The 20959-nt window shown below is 46.0% G+C and overlaps 1 protein-coding gene across 1 annotated transcript; it reads right to left on the bottom strand.

The window, feature by feature from the left end:
• Positions 1 to 2072: 2072 nt before the first annotated feature.
• Positions 2073 to 16892, bottom strand: Prosbeta1 (proteasome beta1 subunit). The gene is made up of 6 exons (XM_050186831.3): positions 16742 to 16892; positions 16494 to 16561; positions 15287 to 15418; positions 7361 to 7490; positions 6342 to 6486; positions 2073 to 2260 (listed from the first exon to the last, which is right to left on the bottom strand). Exons 1-6 carry the CDS (start codon positions 16865 to 16867, stop codon positions 2133 to 2135), a joined length of 729 nt encoding a protein of 242 aa, XP_050042788.1. The 5' UTR covers positions 16868 to 16892; the 3' UTR covers positions 2073 to 2132.
• Between the last annotated feature and the right edge of the window lie 4067 nt (positions 16893 to 20959).

Below are 20959 nucleotides of genomic sequence, written 5' to 3'. Positions count from 1 at the left end.
TGGTGCTGCAGAGAAGTCTGCACATGGCCTCCAAACTAGAAGCCTGGTGCACTGGTGCCGGCAAACCCCGAGAGTACCGTATTTACTCGAGTCTAACGTGCACTTTTCTTTTTTCCGATAAAACGGGTCCAAACATTGTGTGTGTGTTAAAATCAAGAACGACCCTAAATCTGCGTTACCATATCGGTCATCGGCATTTCAATATGGGCGCCTGCCTCCTACGTGCTTCGAGCCTAGCTGCCATAGCTTTCTCCATGTGCTGCAGTACGGGTGCTTAGGCAATGCTTCCTTCGGCTTAAGTTAGTGCACCGTCCGTCTTTCCATTTTCTACTTGCCCTATCAGCATGGAAGTACCGACTGCAAAGACATGCAGAGTTCATCACGATGCTGCAATTAAAAGGAAAGCTATCACATGTACGGAGACGGACGGAAATAGGGCCGCATCACGGGCATTCGGAGTTCTCGAAACTTGCATGTGGGACTGGCGCAAACAGGAGAGGCATTCTACACCGGCGGCTGCTAAGTACGGCGCGGCCACACGGCCCCTATCTTGAAAGCGATCTGCGACGGAGACAAAAGCCTACGCATCTAGGAGCACCATGCTGTATTCTCGTGGCTTAGTTCACATTGAAGCGAGAGGCTGCACAAAGGTCAATTCCCTCGCTCCTGCTACGGCATTTGCTCGCTCCAGCGTTTTGATAAAAAGTTTCCGCGGTCATTGAGTGAGACGTATTCATGTTTGCTTATGTGCGCATGACACCAAGCTTGTTAATTTAGCTAGTAAGCGAATGTTTAAAAGTTCATACGGCCGATAAAGCTACTATCCTTACTTTTCGTATAGCTGTCCACTAATTGCTGTCGTAATCGATGCTTCGCCGTTTGGGCGAAACTGCAACTTCTTTAATTTATCGCAAATTTAGTGGCACTGGGAGTAAATCTGTTTTTTTCCAAATGAAAGAAAGTTGTATTTTTGTACGAAAGAATGAGGTGCACGGTACTCTAAATGACTCTTTTTTTTTTTTTAGGTCACAGCAAACGGGTGCGCAATACAATCAAGAGCTTTTTCTCCTTTTTTTGGTTGCGAAAAACAGGTGCGCGTTAGAATCGAGTAAATACGGTAGTTCCCTCGCTTACCACACACCAACTGACCGCAACAGCACGCTCCGCAGTGTTGCGATTAGAGTTGGAGCGCAGTAGGGACCAGCCGAATGTACCACAACACTGGCACTATTCATCTTGTTCGTTTAAATGTATTCCCATGGTCCCATAAAATATATATTAAAATATATATCAATGAAATTATCCATGCAGTCAGGAAGCACAAGCTGTTATGCAGCTAAAGCGAGGTGAAAGCTGATCCTGTCTGCAGATCTGTTTTCCGAGGTAAGCAAATGCACAAGTTTGCTAGTTGAGGTTGACAGATTATCTCAACATTACTGCTCATGATGGCTGGGTCTGCACTGATGTAGTCTTGTCGCCAGTGCTCCATACACAGGATTTGTGTTCTGTATAGACTCATGTAAGGGACACACCCCTAACTTGTCAGCCCAAAATTTGGAGAGAAAAAAATTTCCAGGAGAAGCAATCGCATTCAGTGCCCCGATGCCACGCACAAGTTGGTAAATTTTTTCATGCTGCGTACTTCCGCATGCCACTACTAGCTCCGCGTTGACCTCTGATGCACTGGATCCGGGTTGTGCACAAGTCACCTGCTGCGCCGACACCATTCTGACTAAAAGGTTCGGTTCCGTGTAAGGGCCGCTCCTTGTCAAAATTGTGAAAAGGAAGTGTGGACCTTACACGAGTCTGTACGGTAGTTGTAAAGCACACCACAGGACATTGACAGCTGTCCATAGGATTTGCACGTTACCTAACACAATAATACAGAAGTGAAGTCTGCACATACACAAAGCCTCTGGTCATGCAAATTGTCTGGGAAAAAGAAATCTTTATTTTGGGATTACTCTTATTCAATGGCCAGGCTATTCGTGAGTGTAGGTGTGAAGACGAGGAGTGACTCTGAAGCAGCAATTTTAAGCCTGCGAGAATGCTCGCTCAGGAGTTAGACAATGGCCAGCACAACAGGTTTATTGAACTCCACGAGAGCAGCAGATACAAAGAAAAGGGGTAGCTCATCCCTGGTAAAACTGCGGAATCTCCTCTCCTGTGAGAACCATGCGCTCCACTCCGTCCTTGGTGATCACTCCTAGCCGTACGACACCTCCACTGCTGCCATCACGAGCAATGGCCAGGGCAATCGCTGAAAACAGACAAGCCAAATGCAAGCATGACTGCAATTGAAAGAGAAATTTGCTATCTCCCTCACAGGTGGTACCCCCCTTGGCAGTGTCCACTGCTGTTTTGCTGATTTCAAGACAACGGGGGTGTTCCGATTCTGAGCTGCGGAAAACTTCAATATTGCGAACATGTTACGTGACACTTGACACACAACGAGCCGACACTGCACATGTGAAACTTCACAAACTTTTGATATTGGAATGAAACAGCACTTGTTTTTTCAGCCCGTCGCAATGACTCACCCAGCTTATGTGCTGTAAAGCATCGAAGACAGTCTACGTAAACAGTTAAGGAGACAGCTTTGAGGTCATGTAACGGAACATATTTCGAACTGTCTGGAAGACGTATGGAAGATGCTACTGCAATGCGACGCCACCTAACGGCGACAAGAAAAAGTTGAGAAAAGCACACAAAGTACAGCGAGTACTGGAACACAGCCTATATGAACAAGCCAGGTGGAAAGCAGAAGCGAAAGACCATCACATAAGAACAGAAGGCCACTATTGTAAAGGCCATTGCGTCAGGCACTAAGAAGTCGTTGCACAGGCTGAATATTCTTTTGCCATAGTTTTATTAAAATTTAATCTCATACGTGGCCGCATAGTGGTTCAGAAGGCTGCAAAGCTGTCTTTTTGCATGTTTAAAGTTGTGCACACCATTGAGCATATACTATAGAAAAGTGCATTGATGGAAGCAAAGAAGTAATTTTCGCTCTTTCTTCAGATTTGTTATAATGAGGTTCGACTGTATTATTTTATTTCGTAATTGCTTTTACTCGAATTTCGGTATTCAGAATTTTTAAGTGTTTCAAACAAACAAATATAGATATCAAAACATGAACTATCGACAGCCTCAATTTTGGTGAGCAAAGTGCATTGCCATTTACATGGCTCAAAGCCAAGACAATCTAAAGATGAATTTCATTACAGTCAACAACCAAATTTTTGGACTTGCTTGATTATTAGAACATCCCCACGATCCTTCAATGTTTTTTATAGAACGAATGTATAACAACGAATGAGACATGATTTGCACGCACGATGTCAGAGATGTGGCAGCTGCAAAGGAAGTTAGCATTTATATGGCTCATGAAGTGGAAAATCTGGCGGCATGGCTGGAGATGCTGCAAAAAGTCGTGGTCACAGCCAATCAAAGGGAGGTACGAGCCGCTTGGGCTGCTGGGTTCCTTGGAGCACCACCAGGTGGTGCATACCTCCGCTCATCCATGGCAGCGTCATTGCGGGGGACAGAAAGAAAAATAACCAGTAAGCTGGCCATTGCGCATTCTGTTCGCTGCAAGCGTTTCCCGGTAAAAATTACGGCTGCATAAGCTGCAGTTGCCAGGAAGCAGCAACTGTGTGGCTAGTCTATATATAGCGCCCTGTGTCATGGTGCTGCCAGTCGGTGCAAGTGATTTCAATGACTTCTGTTGTGCGCTCCGATGGACAAACTTTTCACTTCGACTTCTCAGTCGCTAGCTGTGCCCGGCTTATTTGGACAACCACGCAAGTACACGAACGAGGTTGAGGCATAATCAAAAAGATGTCACAATGCTTTCGCATTCATCTATTTAGGAATACTTAAGTGCCCTTGAATTTTTCAGGTTGTTTCCAACTTTCTTACTTTCATTGGCAGGGTGGTTTTTCAGCTTTATGAGAGCCGTATGGGTATTCCGAATAAATATGTGTTGACTAGGTGCAAAGCTAACTCGACTGCCATCTGGCGAAGCAGTGCTGGTTAGGCCTAACAGACATGACTGTGCAGCCATGATGAACATTCGCTGCTGACCAACGTAGTCACAGGCAGCAAACTGTCGTGAGAAGTTTGCCACTATGCTAACATACAATCGCGGACTGATAACTTAGACTCGATAGGGTCTGAATACTCCAGACTCTTAAATATGGATTCACCAAAAAATAAGTTTTATTTGATGAGTGGCCACAAAAAAGACATCGTAATCCATCATATTTTGAAATAATTTCTTGTGACTAAAGCCCAGATGCAGTGGCACCTACAAGTGACAACATACTATGCACAACGTCCACCATTTTATCAGTGCCAGAAGCCAGGAATGCAGTAGCCCGACGACGCATTCATTACTAGTCGCCAAATCTTGTGAAAGTGAAATTATCTGCGAAAGCGATTGTTTCAGAATATAGCCTAAGTTTGCCGATGCAGTGCTATGCATACAAATGGTTGCGTTCGACCAGAATTAGTATAAGGATTCTATATATTTATTATCATCCACCGTTCACATCTGGCCAGTTATGCTGATAATGGGAGTGGATCGCCTTTCAGACCACTGACAAAGTGCATAAAGAGAAGTATCGGAATGAAATCGCTGCATTATCTCTGCCCTGGTCAGTATGTATTGCGACTATTGTCATGCTGTCACTACATGTACACAAAAGTATGGCCAAAGCATGCACCAAATATCCAACTATTGACAACAGCACAGAAGTCAACTGCACTGCAATGTCGAATGATTGTGGGTTTCTTTGCAACAGTCATTCGCACTTTTTACAGCGAAGCTGTATACTTTACCCTCCAAAAAAATTTTCGTGTTGTAAGCAAAAAACTCCCCATACTTGGGCCGATCGCAAAGATATTGCCATGCCAGGCCGACCCTCGGCGGAGGTGAAGCAGGCGTTAAGCACTCCCCATACGTGTGCCGACCCCGAAGATAGTGCCATGCCCGTCGACCCCCGGCAGAGGTGAAGCAGGCGTTAAGCACTCCCCATACTTGGGCCGATCCCGAAGATAGTGCCATGCCGGGCCAACCCTTGGCGGAGGTGAAGCAGGCGTTAAGCACTCCCTGTACGCAGGCTGACCCCGAAGATAGTGCAATGCCGGGCCGACCCATGGCGGAGGTGAAGCAGGCGTTAAGCACTCCCCATACGTGGGCCCATCCCGAAGATAGTGCCATGCCGTGCCAACCCTCGGCAGAGGTGAAGCAGGCGTTAAGCACTCCCTGTACGCGGGCCAATCCCGAAGATAGCGCGATGCCGGGCCGACTCGCGGCGAAGGTGAAGCCGGCATTAAGCATTCCCCATATGTGGACCGATCCCGAAGATGGTGCAATTCCGGGCCGACCCGTGGCGGAGGTGCAGTTCGCCATTAAGGGCCCCACATACACAGCTTCGCTGGTCATCCTACTTCATAGAGTGGAAGGGCACTGAGATGTTTTTATTTTGACCAATCAGGCATGTAACAGTGCACATTCTCATACTGAACTATTCGGACCATAACATGCAATTTGCTGAAAATTCAAGCAAGCACAAGCAGCAGCGAAAGTGATTCTTTTTTTACATCGAGAACTTTAGAATAGGGGCCCCAATAGTTTGGGGCCCCAAAGAGCTTTGCGGGTGTTAGCGGTGAGGCATGCAGGAGTGAAGAGTTTTAGAATAGGGCTTTGCATTTGCGGATAGCGTCTTGCACTGACAGCACCACTACGGCGTCAAAGAAAAGCTATTAGAAATAATTAAATAAAATATACCATTTTATAATAGTAATTATGACTTTCATGTTTTAGCATTTAATTACAATTTAGACGTTATTCTTTAGCAGCAAACAATTAGTTGCACTTAGTTTTGAGTAACAAACTTTACGTGCCTTCACCAGCCAAGCTAAGTCGTGTTAGGCTTTTGAGCCATGAAATCCACAATCGAATTCCGAATCAGTAGCATCTAATGAATTAATCTTCATAACGCACGCTAGTTGAGAGAAAGCAATAACTGCAGTCACTTCTAGCTTGCGAACTTCATGCAGTACCACAAATCGAGCCCAGTTTGGTGCTAGATTAGAGACGTTGCTTCGATGGGTGCCGCCATGTTTGTTTATGCAAATCTTTTGCGGCAGCTTTTGGGGCTCCCTCTAAATCAGTGAAATAGCTTGCCCGATGCAAAGCCCACATACAGTTTGTGTCTCGCGCATACGCAGCAGCTTCGACACTATTTTTCTGGTGCCCCAAATGTTTGGGGCCCCTATTCTAAACCTCTCTATTAAGGGAAAAACGCACGTCTCTGTATGCTCAGCAAACTTACTGTTTGTGACAAACTTGACGCACTCTTCCTTGGTCATGCCAGGCTTGTAGTTGGCATCGACGTAGCCATACACATAGGTGCTGCCTGAGCCACCCATTGCCACAGGCTGACGCAACAGCATGCCTCCCAGTGGAACCATGTATACCTGGACGTACAGAGAGACAAGATATAGCTTAGTGCAATATATACCTTAGTGCTCACCCCTACAGGTGCCAATAAGGCCTTACTAATGCTGTTTTGGTTGGTTTCAGATCGGCTTACACTGTGCAAGAAAGCTTTTGCCGAATTTTCTTGAAAAAGAAAAAAAGATGAATTAGGATCGGGCAAATACTGTAATAATTCATTGTGAGCTACCATTTCCTAAATTAAGATGTTCCTGAGGCAGGCCGAAAATAGGCATTTTCAGTGGGAGATGATGTGTGTTAGACACATTTACTGGGGTCAGGCATGCCCTACTCGACACTCCGCAGATAAGCCCACGCCACGTGTTCAACATCTCTCAGAACTTTCCGCCGGACTGTATTTTTTTAATCGCGTTTCATCTTTCATTTATTTATCCATCGCGTGTTAATTATTGTATGTTCTGTTAGTGTAGGGTTTGCCGCGTTTATTGTCACGTGTATTTTTCACTTTTGTCGCGTATTTTTTGTTATTTCGCGAGTGTTAATGGTTCCCACGTGGTGGGCTTAGTGTCGCGCGAGTGGCGTCAGGGCGTGTGTTGTGTGACCCGCACGCCTTCCGCGAGCTAGGACCCACTACCTGTAGTTGTATGTTCTTTTCCTTTCATTATGTCTCGCGCATGATTTTGTTTTATTAAATTGAATGTGTGTGTTGCACATCGCCCTCCGTCTCATGCCTCTGGTTCACGGTCGATCAGGCGTGGACCTTATCGCCGGTCAGCAGTCGAACCATCAGTAAACGCACGCGGGGTGGGTTTGTTGTCGCCCCATCCCCTCCGGTTCGGAGAGTGCGACTAGCTCACCATCAATCCTTGACAAATACACCAATAAGCTTCTTACCTGGCCACCATTCTGACGGTCCCAACCCGCGCAGATTATCCCAGCCACCAGCTGATCACGATAGTTGTAGCAAAGCTCCCGGAAAATGTTGGCGGCCGTCTCCACCTTGGCTGGTTGGCCAGTTTCCATCCTGTAGCATTGGAAAGCCAGTGCACCAAATTGTTAAGCAAAACCATGAACATTATTGTTAGAAAGCCAACACAAGGATACGATACTAGAAAAAAAAAATGTGCAGAACCAATACACATGTATTTGAAATGAAGCTTTAGTGAAGTGGTAAATGAACACTATATAACTAATGAAGATGCACACTATTTTGTTTATTTTCATCCTATGCAACATGTAACTTCATGCCAATTCTATATTTATATTTATGCACTACACCATTTACAAGATATGCCGAAATGCAAAGACCGAATCTGGTGGATGCACAGAGGGATATGTCTCATGGCGATGCGTGATGCTTGCTGAGGGAAAATTGGCAATGACAGATGTGTGCTGCGGGGACGCTCCACTCACTTGCACCCCATGATGTTTTCTCTGCATGGCTCCCATGTCTCCTTGAATTCGGCTTCTTCATGCTGCACGTTTGCCGCCAGTAGTCGGTACATAGTTGCATAGCCATACGAGAGATGGCACTAGTGTTCTGATAACTGGTGGCATGAATACTCAGGCGCATAGGGAACGACCATTCTCCTCCTTAGCTTGCTGTCGCATGCTTGCTGACACGCTTCATGGAACTGCCCAGCGAAAGGTTTCGGAGCGGGGCACCGAGATGGACAAACACAATTGTTTAAACATGCCACGATTCGTGTGACTGTACACGCGAATCATTAGGCAGTGGTGTCTGGCATGGGGTGAACATACTCGCTTGATATCCTGTTCAAGTGAGTCGGACTTCCTCGATTCGTCAGCACCCGTTGCAATGTTCCATTGGTTGTAAGGCTATCTGCAATTTGTGTATAAAAAGCATAATAGATACCCTTTTGATTGTTTGTGCTACTGTGCTGTCGTTACTTTGTCCCAAAAGCACATTTGAGACCCAACAATTGCTGCTAAATGTGGAGCTCTTGGGGCATCAGATGATAGTTTTGACGGTTTTGCTCGGTTCGAAAAAAACTTCTGTTTAAACCGATACATAGGCCTCCCATGGACGTTGATCGCTACCATTGGTGGCACGCTTTTTTGGGAGTGAGGCGATGGTTGCTGTAGCACGTTTGAACTTGTCGTTATGCTAAGCCTTCTCCACAGTTCTAGGAAGATATTGTCACGTAGTAGTGACAGTGAAGAAGGCAGCAAAATTGTGATTAACGAAACTAGCGTTTTATTGGGCAAACTTGTGCCCTCAAAAGCAGGCTACACTCAAAGAACAACGATAGCGGCGAACACACTCAGCGATCGTCTAAAATCTGATCTGTGGTTCAAGCACGTAGGCTTTTATACATCAGTCGTCGAATGTTCCAGAGTAAGTGCTGGGACCCACGTGTCTTCCACAAAGTTCTACACTATTCACATCGCATATACATGCAATCATATTACACAAGGTTCCGTGACAGACAGTAGATGGAACCATCGATAACATTCCAGAAACTTCCGATACATGCAGGCGCATCCTGCGCTGTGCAATAACATTTGTTAGGCGGTGAAACGTGGTCACCCGATAAAGATAAACAAGTACATGTGTGTCAATATTGGTCGTTACAGGAGCCACATGGTCTGCATTCTGAGAGAGCGAGGCCTAGCACCCGGAGAGCATTGGCAAGCTTGAAGTGAGTAAGCAAGGAAGTCTCGTGGGTGGTCTGAGTTTTTTATGTAAATAGCTTCTTCTATCTTTTTGAATCTGGAAGCCGGTTGATCGCAGGCCACGGATGCCACTATGGGCCATCTAGAATTGCAACCTGACACTGGTTGGGACACTGGGTGCCGTCTGCTCAAATGCCGTGTGCAGACAATGGGGTAGGGCCACCTCACAAAGCTGACGTCTTCTTAGAGATGCCTGTTTTACATCCATTTTGGGCGTTATTTCTGGATGCAGGTCGTTGTCAAGTAGTGACTCATTAAGCAAGAGGCTTTTCTGAGCTTCAATTCGCATGTGGAGCGACACAACTAGGTGAACTGTGGCATTGAGGTGTCACCCTTTGCTTTGCTCATTCTGTTAGCCTTGCATAATTTGAATTTACTAGTTCAGCTAAAGAAAGCAAGCTTTGTTCACGAGAAGTAGCCGCTCAATATTTTGCTAGTTTAATTGAACATTGTACCACATGGATGATGTGCATGCAGAATTGCCCTCCCTTGTTTCAGTGTTTGTGGAGTGTAGGCAGTGTGAGCGGAGTCATCCCTGGCTTGCTGCCATCTGCACATCGTCTGCACTGCCACCTGCTGCGCCGGACAATGATTGAGCCACCCCAAGCAATGGGGATGCGTGCGGCAGGTCTGGTCCACCTCTGTCGGCTCACAACCTGCCCACACATTGTGTTGTGTGATGTAACATAACACAATAATAACACATTGTGTTATTGGGATGCACACATTGTGTTAGTGTATCATGTTTTGCCGGAGTATGTATGCAATTTAGGGTTGGGGGAATGTGGGGATGCTCGACTGTCATGCGTCCCCTGATGTTGTTTTATCCGAATGGCTCTCATGTCTCCTGTAATCTGGCTTCTCGGTGTAGCTGTGTGCCGCCAGTAGTCGGTAGCTGTGCAGCAGTACAAGAGATGCCGCTAGCATTCTGTTGCTAGTGCTACTTGGTGGTGTGGATACTCGGGCGCAAAGGGAACGAGCCTTCTATTCTTTGGCTTAGGGTCTGGGTCACACGTGGCCATCTGACATGCTTCATGAGACTGTCCCGTGAGAGGCTTTGGAGCAGGGCACTGGGATGGACAAACACGATCGTTCAAACATGCTGTCATTCGCGTGACTGCACATGCTAACGATTAGGCATTGGTGTATAACATGGGGCAAACATTTACTCAATATCCTGTTGCAGTGAGTCAGACTTGATTAATGAGTGCATGTCGGCATGTTCCATTTGCTGTAATTCAACTAGCTGGCATTGCTGCATAAGAGGTACAATAAAAAGTGTTTTGATTGCACTATTATGTTCTCATTTCTTTATCCAAAGAGCATGTTTGAGACCCCAAAGTGCACAGAAAGGTACGAAAGATATATATATCGATACTTGAGTATTCTAAACATTTTGTCACAATGGCACATGCGCAATGGCCAAATCAAACCAAGTAAATCAAGGAGTCTGTTGAGCATGATGCATTCTGCATGAAGAGGCCTGTGTGCTTTAGAGGTTGAAGGAGTACTGACACAACATCTTGAAGTCGAGATAACTTGTGAGATCAAGTTATGGGACACACACACATGTGCAACGAAATATAATGGGCAAATGTGACTTAAGAACATAAATTTTAAGGTACATGCGCGGAGCCAACTGCGCAGCACCTCGCAACATTGATATCAATACACTGGGTCTGTAAACAACCGAGACAACGCTACATCACGAGTTTGCATTGGCTACCATGCTTCTTGCATGTGCTCTTCTCAGTTGTTGCTCATACTGGGATGCTCTCCCTGTTTCTGCAACAGTTTTGTCATGTCCACTGGAAGATTTCCAGCACTATCACTATGTGCTTGGCTGTGCTGCACTGACTACCAATGAAGTGCAAATACAGTACAATGCCGCATGTATACTAACGTCGTTGACTTGTGCCTAACACATTCAGGAATGGGCAGAGTGATGCATAATTTTTTCCACGATAAGGGGAACAGGTTCCAACAGCATGCGGTGTTGGATTGCATGCCACATGCGTGACCAACTCGCTGGATGTGGCCGCACCAGGTCACACAACTGCCGCATCAGTCAGACAGCTGCAGGCAATGCTGGCCTCTTTCGCCATTGACGGCGGCACAAAAATCGGCTACGATTTGTTTCTGGCCTGAAATAACTTATAAAATAAAGTGACCTCAAAAAGTGTGCGTGTTATAAAACATTGCGTAAAATAAAATCGTTGGCGCGATTTCGACTTGCAAGTGATCAGTGCAGCCCACGTAGCAATCATCTATGTGAAGCGGCTCACCTGGTTAGCATGTTTTTTCATTATTACCAATGGTGTTGGGAAAATGAATTGCATTGTCACTTATAAATGCCATAATTGTGCAGATGTTGATGAATATAGGCACTTTATTAGGAGCTGCAGACAGATTACAAAGGCCGTCGGTCCTAGATCCGACTGCCAGCGACCTAGGCCTATACTACCGTATTTACACGATTGTAAGTCGACCACTTTTTTTAAATTTGAAAATCTGAAGTGGGGTGGTTGACTTACAATCGAAACCAAAACATGGCACGGCCAAAAAAGTGAAAAGAACGGGAGCTACAAGGTAGTTACAATTTTATGTTTGCTCTATGGCCCTACCCGTAGCTGTTCGCTATCCCACGTGTTTGTTCGCTTTTCGGAAGAATTTTTCCACATTTTTGAGAGTTTTACAGTGCACACAACCAATGCTTCCTTTACTATATGCCCGCCGCGTTGCTCGCTTTCCCATTGTAGCGGTGGTTCCCTTAGTTCAGCGTAAATTCTGTGAGGTGGTGCTCGTTGCCTTTTCAACTTCCGGCGGATGTGGCAGCGGCGCCTGAATGCTTCCGCCGGCGCGTTATATGCGCAGGCGTCTGTTAGCGAGCGTTATCGCAGGCCTTTGAGACGGTAACAGATGCCATGGTAATCTCAGAGGCCGAAGCACGTGATCTAAGTTGCAGGCATTCGCCATGAGAGGCGCTCGTTGCCTTTTCACGGAGACGAGAAAAGGGAGAGGACACGGGACCGAGTTTACCGGACAACGCGGCAGGCATCTAGTAAAGGAGGCATTGACACAGCACTCATGGGGGGGTGTCGATAGTTGATGGAAGCGTCGCTGTTCTATGCGCGGCGGCACCCTCAGAACGGCTGCGCTTGCGGGGAGTATCGGTAGTTCATAGAGGAGCAGACACCGCTCGCGGGTTTCTCTTTCCCTGTTGCGCTTACCTTTCTCTATAGTTTGACAAAAGGCACTGGTTTGACGCGTTCCACTTGACTGCAGGCTATGTGCTACTTAAGTAAAACTCTTGCTTGGGCTAGTTGGTTCATGCTTGAAGTCTTCTGCGCCTTGTCTTTACTACTTCAAGCATGAACCAACTAGCCCAAGCAAGAGCTTTACTTTAGCATATTTCTTCTACATTGGGCCCTTTCTTTCAAAAAAAAAAAAAGGTCTTCTGCGCCTTGCATGTGCTACTTCTATGCTCCTCAGTCGTCATGAGTGCTCCAGGCCCACTAATCATTTGGCACTGGTTCACAGCAGCGTTCAAGAGGGCTGCCATCCTTTATGCTTAAGAAACAAATCACTGTGCAGCGGGCCGCAAGTTCGATCTTTCTGAACGGGTGGTGCGAGTGGCGCCTGCAGCGAAGCGAAATTTTCACCTGTGCCGGAAAGTGAGGAATTTCCCACATGCCGAAGTCTGGACGCTTTCCAGAGCTGTAGGCTAAGCTTGCGGCGTACGTCGTTAAACTGCGTGATCGGTCCCTGGCACTGAAGTGCGGCATGGTCATGAAACAAGCCCGCATCTTCGCCTTTTAAGGACCTTCTCCGCCATGAGTACAACGAGTGGCTGGCGGCAGAAGACCGCGAAATTATGCCGACCGGACCTGCCAAAAGAGCCTCCCTGACGGCTGCGTGTGGTTGGGTGCATTCGGCCTGGGCTGCTGTTCCACAAGATGTTGTGGTGCGGTCGTTTGCCAAATGTGAAATTTCGCTGGACGACAACGTGCTGTGGGACCGTAGCGACGATGACGGCACTAGTGAAAACGAGTAGTCCAGTGACCATGTCGGCTACTAATAAATTTTTGTTATCGAATGCGCCCTCAGGCATGCTCTCCTTTTTTTTTCCTGTCTCGTGATATCGTTGATACTTACATTCGAGTCGACTTACATTCGTGTAAATACGGTATTTCTTAGTGACCACCAGCTTGCCTAGTGTGCTCATTCACTACCATTGGCGTCAATAAGCTGCAGAAGTGGACCTCACTGAAGAGCAGCCAGATTTTCTTGCTTCATTTAGAGCATGCCTGCTATAAACAAAACTCACCGTGCTTAGCGCAGTCCAATCTTCCACAATGACTATGTGCATAAGCCTGGCGCTGTACTGACTATTTACCCCGCCTCAAGTCCTGCTCCGAAACATGCTTCTTCATTCCCAAAATGCCTTCAACGACAGGTTTGTACTACTTGCAGTAGTGCAGTGCAGTGCTACATATTAACACACTGTAGTGCACTGTGACTACTGGGTTGGATAATCAAAAAAGTGGTGACAGATACCAACATTTTATTTCACTATTTATTGCCACTTTCAAGCTAATCACTCTCAAACAAGCTCAGCTCATCGGTACTCTCGCCACTGTCGGACGAGCTCGTCTCATCGGCGCGCTACCAAAGCTGGTCGTCCTGCACTGTCCATGGCGTTTGATATCCCCGTGACTTTAAAAAATTGAGCGGTTGCAGCATATTTGTCAAGCCACCAGGAATCACGGCCAAGTCCGTTCGGCAGTCGGCTCGACAAGCCTTCACTCGGTCTGTTAGGCAGACTGGCAACGATGATGATAATGGCATGTGGTGAGTGGGAAAAACTAACTGGCACCATCTTGTAGCACTTTTTGGGACTAGGCACATTTCTGGCATGTTTTGGTATCTTTCTTTTCAAATTTTTGCATCCGGAAGTGGGGGGTGCGGATTATACATGGGAGCAGCTTATACACGAGTATATACAGTAATTATGCACACAGGGATTGTAAAAGCTGTGACATGAGAATAGAATTGTCACTATTATTCAAATTAGAAAACGAACTGCTGTACAACATTCCAAAACTCAAGCATGGCTCAAAAACCATATTGCTAAAGCTGTGCAAACAGGAGTACTGATATGATATTTTCGACTTCATTTTCTTGTGTTAAACGAAGGACCTGAAACAAAGGACCAAATGTGAGGGGCCTACAGGCCACTCATGTTTGCGCCTCCGCCTATCTTGCAGAACGCTCAGTTTGCCTGCGTTTACCTAAAATTTTCTATTGAGGTAGTAATCTTCCACCATGAAGTGACAGCCGCAAACGCATAGATCCTAGCATATATCGGATATCAGCAGCCCAATGCACTGCAGCGACTCCGCTTACCTGTTGCCTTGCAGAGGGAAGTGATGTTGCAGCTTGACCTGTCTACAATTGCTAGATTTGCAGCCCACAACGAGATTAGAAAGATTCATGGCCCTCATGAAAAGGAACTTTGAGACCAACTTTGACTGCACAGCTTGCATCAATGTGAAGCATGTAAAACATGCAGACGACACTTGCTGTATGCCGAAAGTGCCTAAGTGTAGCGATAAACTGTCGTGTATTCTCTATCTGTTACTTTCCTTTTGTAGAGAGAGATTAACCAACATTCCAACTATTACAAACAACATTTATTCACCATAAAGTTGATTGGAAAAATGATCAGTAACACAACATGGGTAGCCAATTGGATAGCTCGCCCAACTGAAGTGGCACGTGCCCGCTATGTAAATGGTGACGGGGTGGCTGAAAACTCGAGCAGCGCAGCTGTGATCAGTAGCTATGCACATTTTTAAAACCTTGTAATGAATTACATGTTTTACACGAAGTGCTTAAATGTCTCCGTTAATGATCAGAAGGACCTACCCTAATGACTCAGTACGTTTGTATGATACTGTCAAAATCATTTCGGGGTCCCTTTAAAACGACATGAGGACAGCGAAAAAAGAAAAGGATTAAAGCATAATTCAAGCTTCATTCTGCATTCAAGTCAAATGTTGCTGTCTGTTTTCATCTGTAAACAAAGCCTCAATGTAGTCTGAAGAATGAATTGTGACTCACTCGTAGAAGCTGAGGTGGTAAGTCACTATGTCCGCAATGGCCTGTGTGTCTGCAGCGGAACCCGAGCGGCAGCAGTAGATTCGGTCTGTCACACGTGTCAGCTTGTCAGAGACACGGTTGGCCACGTAAGCACTGCAAGAGACCGATTTAGATTAAAGACATGCCTAAGGAACATTTAAAGATAAAAATTAATCGGTAAAAAAGGACCCACATCAGGACAAAAGTACTTTTATAGGCAATTGAGGGTTGGCAAACAGAAGTCATGAGAGCTGATTGATATCACTGCAATGGAAAATATGCAGTCAATGTATTCACCTGGTACCAACCCATAAGGCCAAAAATTAGGGGCCAAGAAAGAAGTTCGAAAGCAACCCAAGGACCATGCAATGAGCGCCCAAAAATGAAGAGACAGGAAGATGGCACTGTGGCATAGATATAAAAAGCAGAAAGGTGAAATTCTAGTAGACATTATGGAGTAGTAGAGTTCGGCAGGTTACGTCATGCAATGAATATGTAACCGATTGTCTGATACAGTAACAGAGTGGGTCTCAAGGGAACAGACACATAATAGTCGAGTGATAGATGGAGTGATATGGTCGAGAAAATTTACAAGCATAGGGTGGGTTCGACTGATCGAGGACGACAGTAATTGGTGTTCTGTGAAAGAGGTCCCTGTGCTGCTGCAGCAAATTCAAAGCAGCTGATGATGATGAAGATGATGATGAAGCAAGCTAACACACAGGCTTGCCCAATCCTCTATCATATTCTACTTAAGCAGTAAGACCAGCGATTGCGACCAGCATGCTCTGCCGCGCGTAGCTCCTGCAGTGTCACGCACACCAAACCGCCTTCAGACTATGCGACCTGTGTGGTAGCTGCTATAAGTAGTCTATCCGAATAAAATGCGAAGTCGGCAGCCAAGCAGTAATTCTACCTTCTACACTTCTTCCGTCCTTTCGAGAGATAGCTCTCCTCGGCGAGTGCTGAAGCTCACGAGCAAAAGCAAAGCAACATCAACGCGACTACGCTCGGTTTGTGTTGCCACTAAGGTTTGTTTTTGCGACACATATGGCAGCACTACTCAACTTGTCACGCAAATTAATTTAAGCTACAACATATACCATACACACACAAAAACCTTTTTACACACGTCTAGTCTAACCGATCACACAGCAAGAGCAAAACAAGCATGATTGAGAAACCGTACCCTGTGCTCGTCCGAGAATCCGCACCGATCACGACGCCGCCATCAAACTCCACCGCAATAACAGTTGTCTGAAACGCAGAAACAACACGCTTATAGAAAAGTTCGAGAAAAAGAAAGAAGGTGCCTGAGCTTGGGAGATAAGCTCTGACAGAATTGCATGTCACTGCGAGCGCCGGTCGTCTCATGCAACCAACACACGTGAAAGCAAATACGCTCACGCTCGATCACATAGGCTGAGAGACGCTCACCCCTGTTGAATGTTCAGATCTCATCCAGTCGGGAACAACGTCACTCAAGTCAGGGGGAGCGAATAAATTCATATCTGTGCCGATTTGAGGAAACGAAGAATGACCCAACACATTCGGGAACGCCATTTTTTATTTGTGAAGCGATGTCGATGATTATGGGGTTGTTGTGAAGCAGTGCAGCATCTGTGAAGTAATGGCCAGAGCTGTAGCCAAAGTTGCCTTAACTAGCCACGACAAGGCTAACTTATGGCGGCAGCGACGTAAATGGTTATTTTGACTACCCACAGTAAAAAATTTTTGATATGGTTTCCTACTTTCTTCATAGTTTTCTTGTTCCTGTAACAAAGATAACATAGATATACGAGTTTTATAAAAACAAAGATGCTCAAGAATGGCTGCAAAGAACATACGACCATGAATAACCATGACGTGCTTCTGGCACCACAATCACTTTCGGTGCAAGCAGGCTCAAAATCATAGCCTTCGAGATCTAATACTCATAGGCAACCATCGGCAACCGTGACTGGGGCGTTACTGAAACGTGAGTATGGTGGTTGTATGGTGTACTGGAATGGGGCAGTGTGTCGTCCGGAAGCGTAAACGCGGCTCTTTTTGCGATGACGGCCTGGGGTGCTGAACTGCTCCGATCTACTGCAGCGTCATCTGTCGCTGTAGCATCAAATCATTGCTGGCAAGCGGAACCACAATGATGCAATACAGGGCCTCTGGGATTGGCAATTATAGGTGTCTCGGTGCATGTCCCAGCGGAGCTCGCCGATTGCTTGCTGCGGTTTTTCCTTCCGCGTTAGCATTAATTACGCGCACGGCAAGCGCTGGATTTGTAAATGTCTTGTTTGTGTGTGTGTGTGTGTGTGTGTGTGTGTGTGTGTGTGTGTGTGTGTGTGTGTGTGTGTGTGTGTGTGTGTGTGTGCGTGTGCGTGCGTGCGTGCGTGCGTGCGCGCCGCGGTTCCTACACAACGATTACAACAAGTGGTTGTATTCTTGCCCTTTGGCACCCTTTTGCGGAGCGAAATATGCAAACGATGGTAACTGCATCCGTCACACAGCATTCTCACATTTTTCTTCGGTAAAACCCGGCGACGGCTTTTCTGGCTGCGTCAACATGAAAGGAATTCCATGCAACCACCAGGCACAGTGCAGGTGCTGCTTGCGCGCTTTTCATCCTCGCATGTTTCGAAATACTTTGACAGCAAAGGCAAATGCGTTCTAACCGAATGGAACGAGGAGACGAGCCTGTGTTTGTCTTCCGCAACCCTAACACTGAGCAGAAGATCAGAAACACTGCGTCATCTGTGGTTGCAAGCGTGCAAGCCTGGATGGCGTTATTGATGTATCCTAACAATCTTTATTATTTATTTTTTTGCAAATTATAATAATTTCAATTGTGTTTTGAGAGTGTTTGAGTTTATAAATGCAGAAGGTTCTGCACAACATACTTAAACTCAGCGCGCTAGGCACTCTGGTCGATCGGAGCGCCGATTTGGTGCCGTCATCGCAGAAGCTTCCCCGGTTCTCCCATTGCTTTGCTATACGGTCGACACACTGCCCCATACCACAGGTTTTCCCGCTCAATTCAATCCAAGCGCCAGTCAATTAATCCGAGCGCCAGTCAATTTAATCCAAGTGCCAGTGATTTTAATCCGAGCGCCACTGAATTTAATCCAAGCACCACTCAATTTAATCCAAACGCCAGCCGAAATAATCCAAAGGCCAGTGAACTTAATCCAGGCATAACGGAATTCAGGAACATTTGAATTTCAAGGCTTCTGAAAATTTGCGAACACATTATGAGTTAACACCCTGAAAATGGCTCTGTGATGCCAATTAGCAACGTTGACTGATTAAAACTCTCATTTATTGACATATTCATTTATACCATTCATGCCGGGCATGAATGATCGCTGTGACCATCACATTACACAAAGTTATTCTTCATCACTAGTGAATCAATCTTATGGCGTTTTTCACTGGTCGATCTGGAGCGGCCGCCGAAATCTTCGAGCGAGCGCTCGGGTTTCACAAATCCGAATCAGCCAGCGGAGCGCAAAAACGCTCCGCGGCGGATCACACAGGAAGTCTGCGTACACATCGCACGAACCGGTTCCGAAAACCATGCCCTACTTCCGTTCTGTACGTTTCCACGGCAACCAAACTCGCCGTCCCCCGTGTGTAATTTGACCGTGGCAGTCGCATAGTCCGTCATTTTCATGTCACGCCCGCAAGGATTGTGCATGGACAACGTGCATAGAAGTCTTCGTACAGCACCTGCGTCACTTCGTAATCGCTGTCGTCCGCGCTCTTATCGCTAAACGCGAGGGCTGCAGCAGCACCGAACGCAGCCATTTTGCGAAGCAACGCAATGTTGTGCGTACCAACCGGGTACCGATTTCGCATGAAGACGGAAGTGACGCGAGCTCTTTCCGCCCGAATCCGCGCCTCGGCGGCGGAGCATGTGAGAGCGATCCGGCGCGGAGCGTGTTGATCCGAAACGACCAGTGGAACGCGCGAACCCGCTCCAGACCGACCAGTGAAATTCGGATTCGTTTCCGCGGGGCAAGAAATCCTGCTCCGAATCGACCAGTGAAAAACGCCATTAGTATCTCCTATAGTAAAGGAACAATAGTTATTGAATCGTTTTCTGAATGACATTTCATTTCATATCTATGACGCTATTCTGCATGAAAATTGGAGAACATCGCAGTGAGCGCATCACTAGTGATTACTAAAAACTCGGCTGTATCAGTTAACAGTGGTAACACAAAAGTGATCATCTTGCTACAGCTTGATTGATACTACTGATGGCACTCACGAGTGAAAGCTGCCTCAGTGATATTAAAATAGGTGAATAATATTCACCAGTGACTTAAGCATACGAGTTTATAGTAGGCATTGTGAGTCACTCGTTTCATTGCATTTCATTGGCTATATATGGAGTTATGTTGTGCAAAGCACCGAGAACCCTGAACTGCGCATTATATTTCGCTTGTTCTCACTAGTGGCTCGACCACATCAGTTGGGTGTATTATGCAAATAAATGTTATTCATAAGTGTTTTAGTGGTATCGATGACAAGGTGTTCGATTAGAGGCTGCGTATATCGCAGTAGAATAGTGAATCGTATCCGCTAGCGACAGAAGCTTCCCGGCGAGGGCCTAGTAATTATCATCGAATCACTCGTTATTGTTTCGTTTGATAGCCATGACCAAATCACATGTGTATCATTAACTCAACGTACTCATGCTGACGTTTCCTCTAAATCTATTTCGAGAATTGTCATCTGCTGTGTCGCTTTCATAACGAAGTAGAAATAAAAACTTCCAAAAGTTGTCGTTAGTCACGTGGCAGGATAGCTACTGGTCTCTCACCTCGCTCTTTCATTTGCAAGGTATTAACTCATAATATGTTCGCAAATTTTCAGAAGTCTTGAAATGCAAAGATTCTTGAATTCCGTTATGCCTGGATTAAATTCACTGGCGTTTGGATTATTTCGGCTGGCGTTTGGATTAAATTGAGTGGTGCTTGGGTTAAATTGAATGGCTCTCGGATTAAAATCACTGGCGCTTGGATTAAATTGACTGGCTCTCGGATTAAATTGACTGGCGCTTGGATTGAATTGAGCGAGAAAACCTGTAGTACACCATAACGTAATCAAGGGTTCGACGAGAGTTCATCTGGTCAGGCATGGAATGAGGAAAATCACGGTCCCTGACCAAGTCTGATAAAATATCTGACGTTTCGAAACCACATGCGGGTTCCTTGTTCACTGAATTGAACATGAAATTGTGGTCACTTATGTAGCCAGCACGTGACGTAACGAGCGTGCGTAAATGGCAGGTGTAGGCCCCGCTGTGCAGTTCATCGTAACTGGCGTCGACTGAATGATTAGCGATTCTAGCAGCCCGCCGGGATGACATGTTGTTTTCCTTGGCGACAACAGTCACATTATCACAGACAATCTTGTGATTGCAATTACCCTCAACACTGCCGCTCGACTGGCCGCTCGAGGCACTTTACGTGTATTAGCGGGCTTGTTTCACGCTCGGAAAAACACTTTTTTGTAGCATGTATAGAGCAACAGAAAGCTGTATTGGGAGTTTTTCATCTTGCTCTACAATTTTCTCATTGACACTTTTCATCAAATTATAATATTTGAGAAGTTCATTAATTAAGATTGATTATGTAATTAGGTGGAATGTAA

The sequence above is a fragment of the Dermacentor andersoni genome, chromosome 3, assembly GCF_023375885.2.
Source record: "Dermacentor andersoni chromosome 3, qqDerAnde1_hic_scaffold, whole genome shotgun sequence".
In the NCBI taxonomy this organism is placed as follows: domain Eukaryota; kingdom Metazoa; phylum Arthropoda; class Arachnida; order Ixodida; family Ixodidae; genus Dermacentor; species Dermacentor andersoni.
Note: the sequence above shows the minus strand (reverse complement) of the source record. Positions and strands in the feature narration are given on the sequence as shown.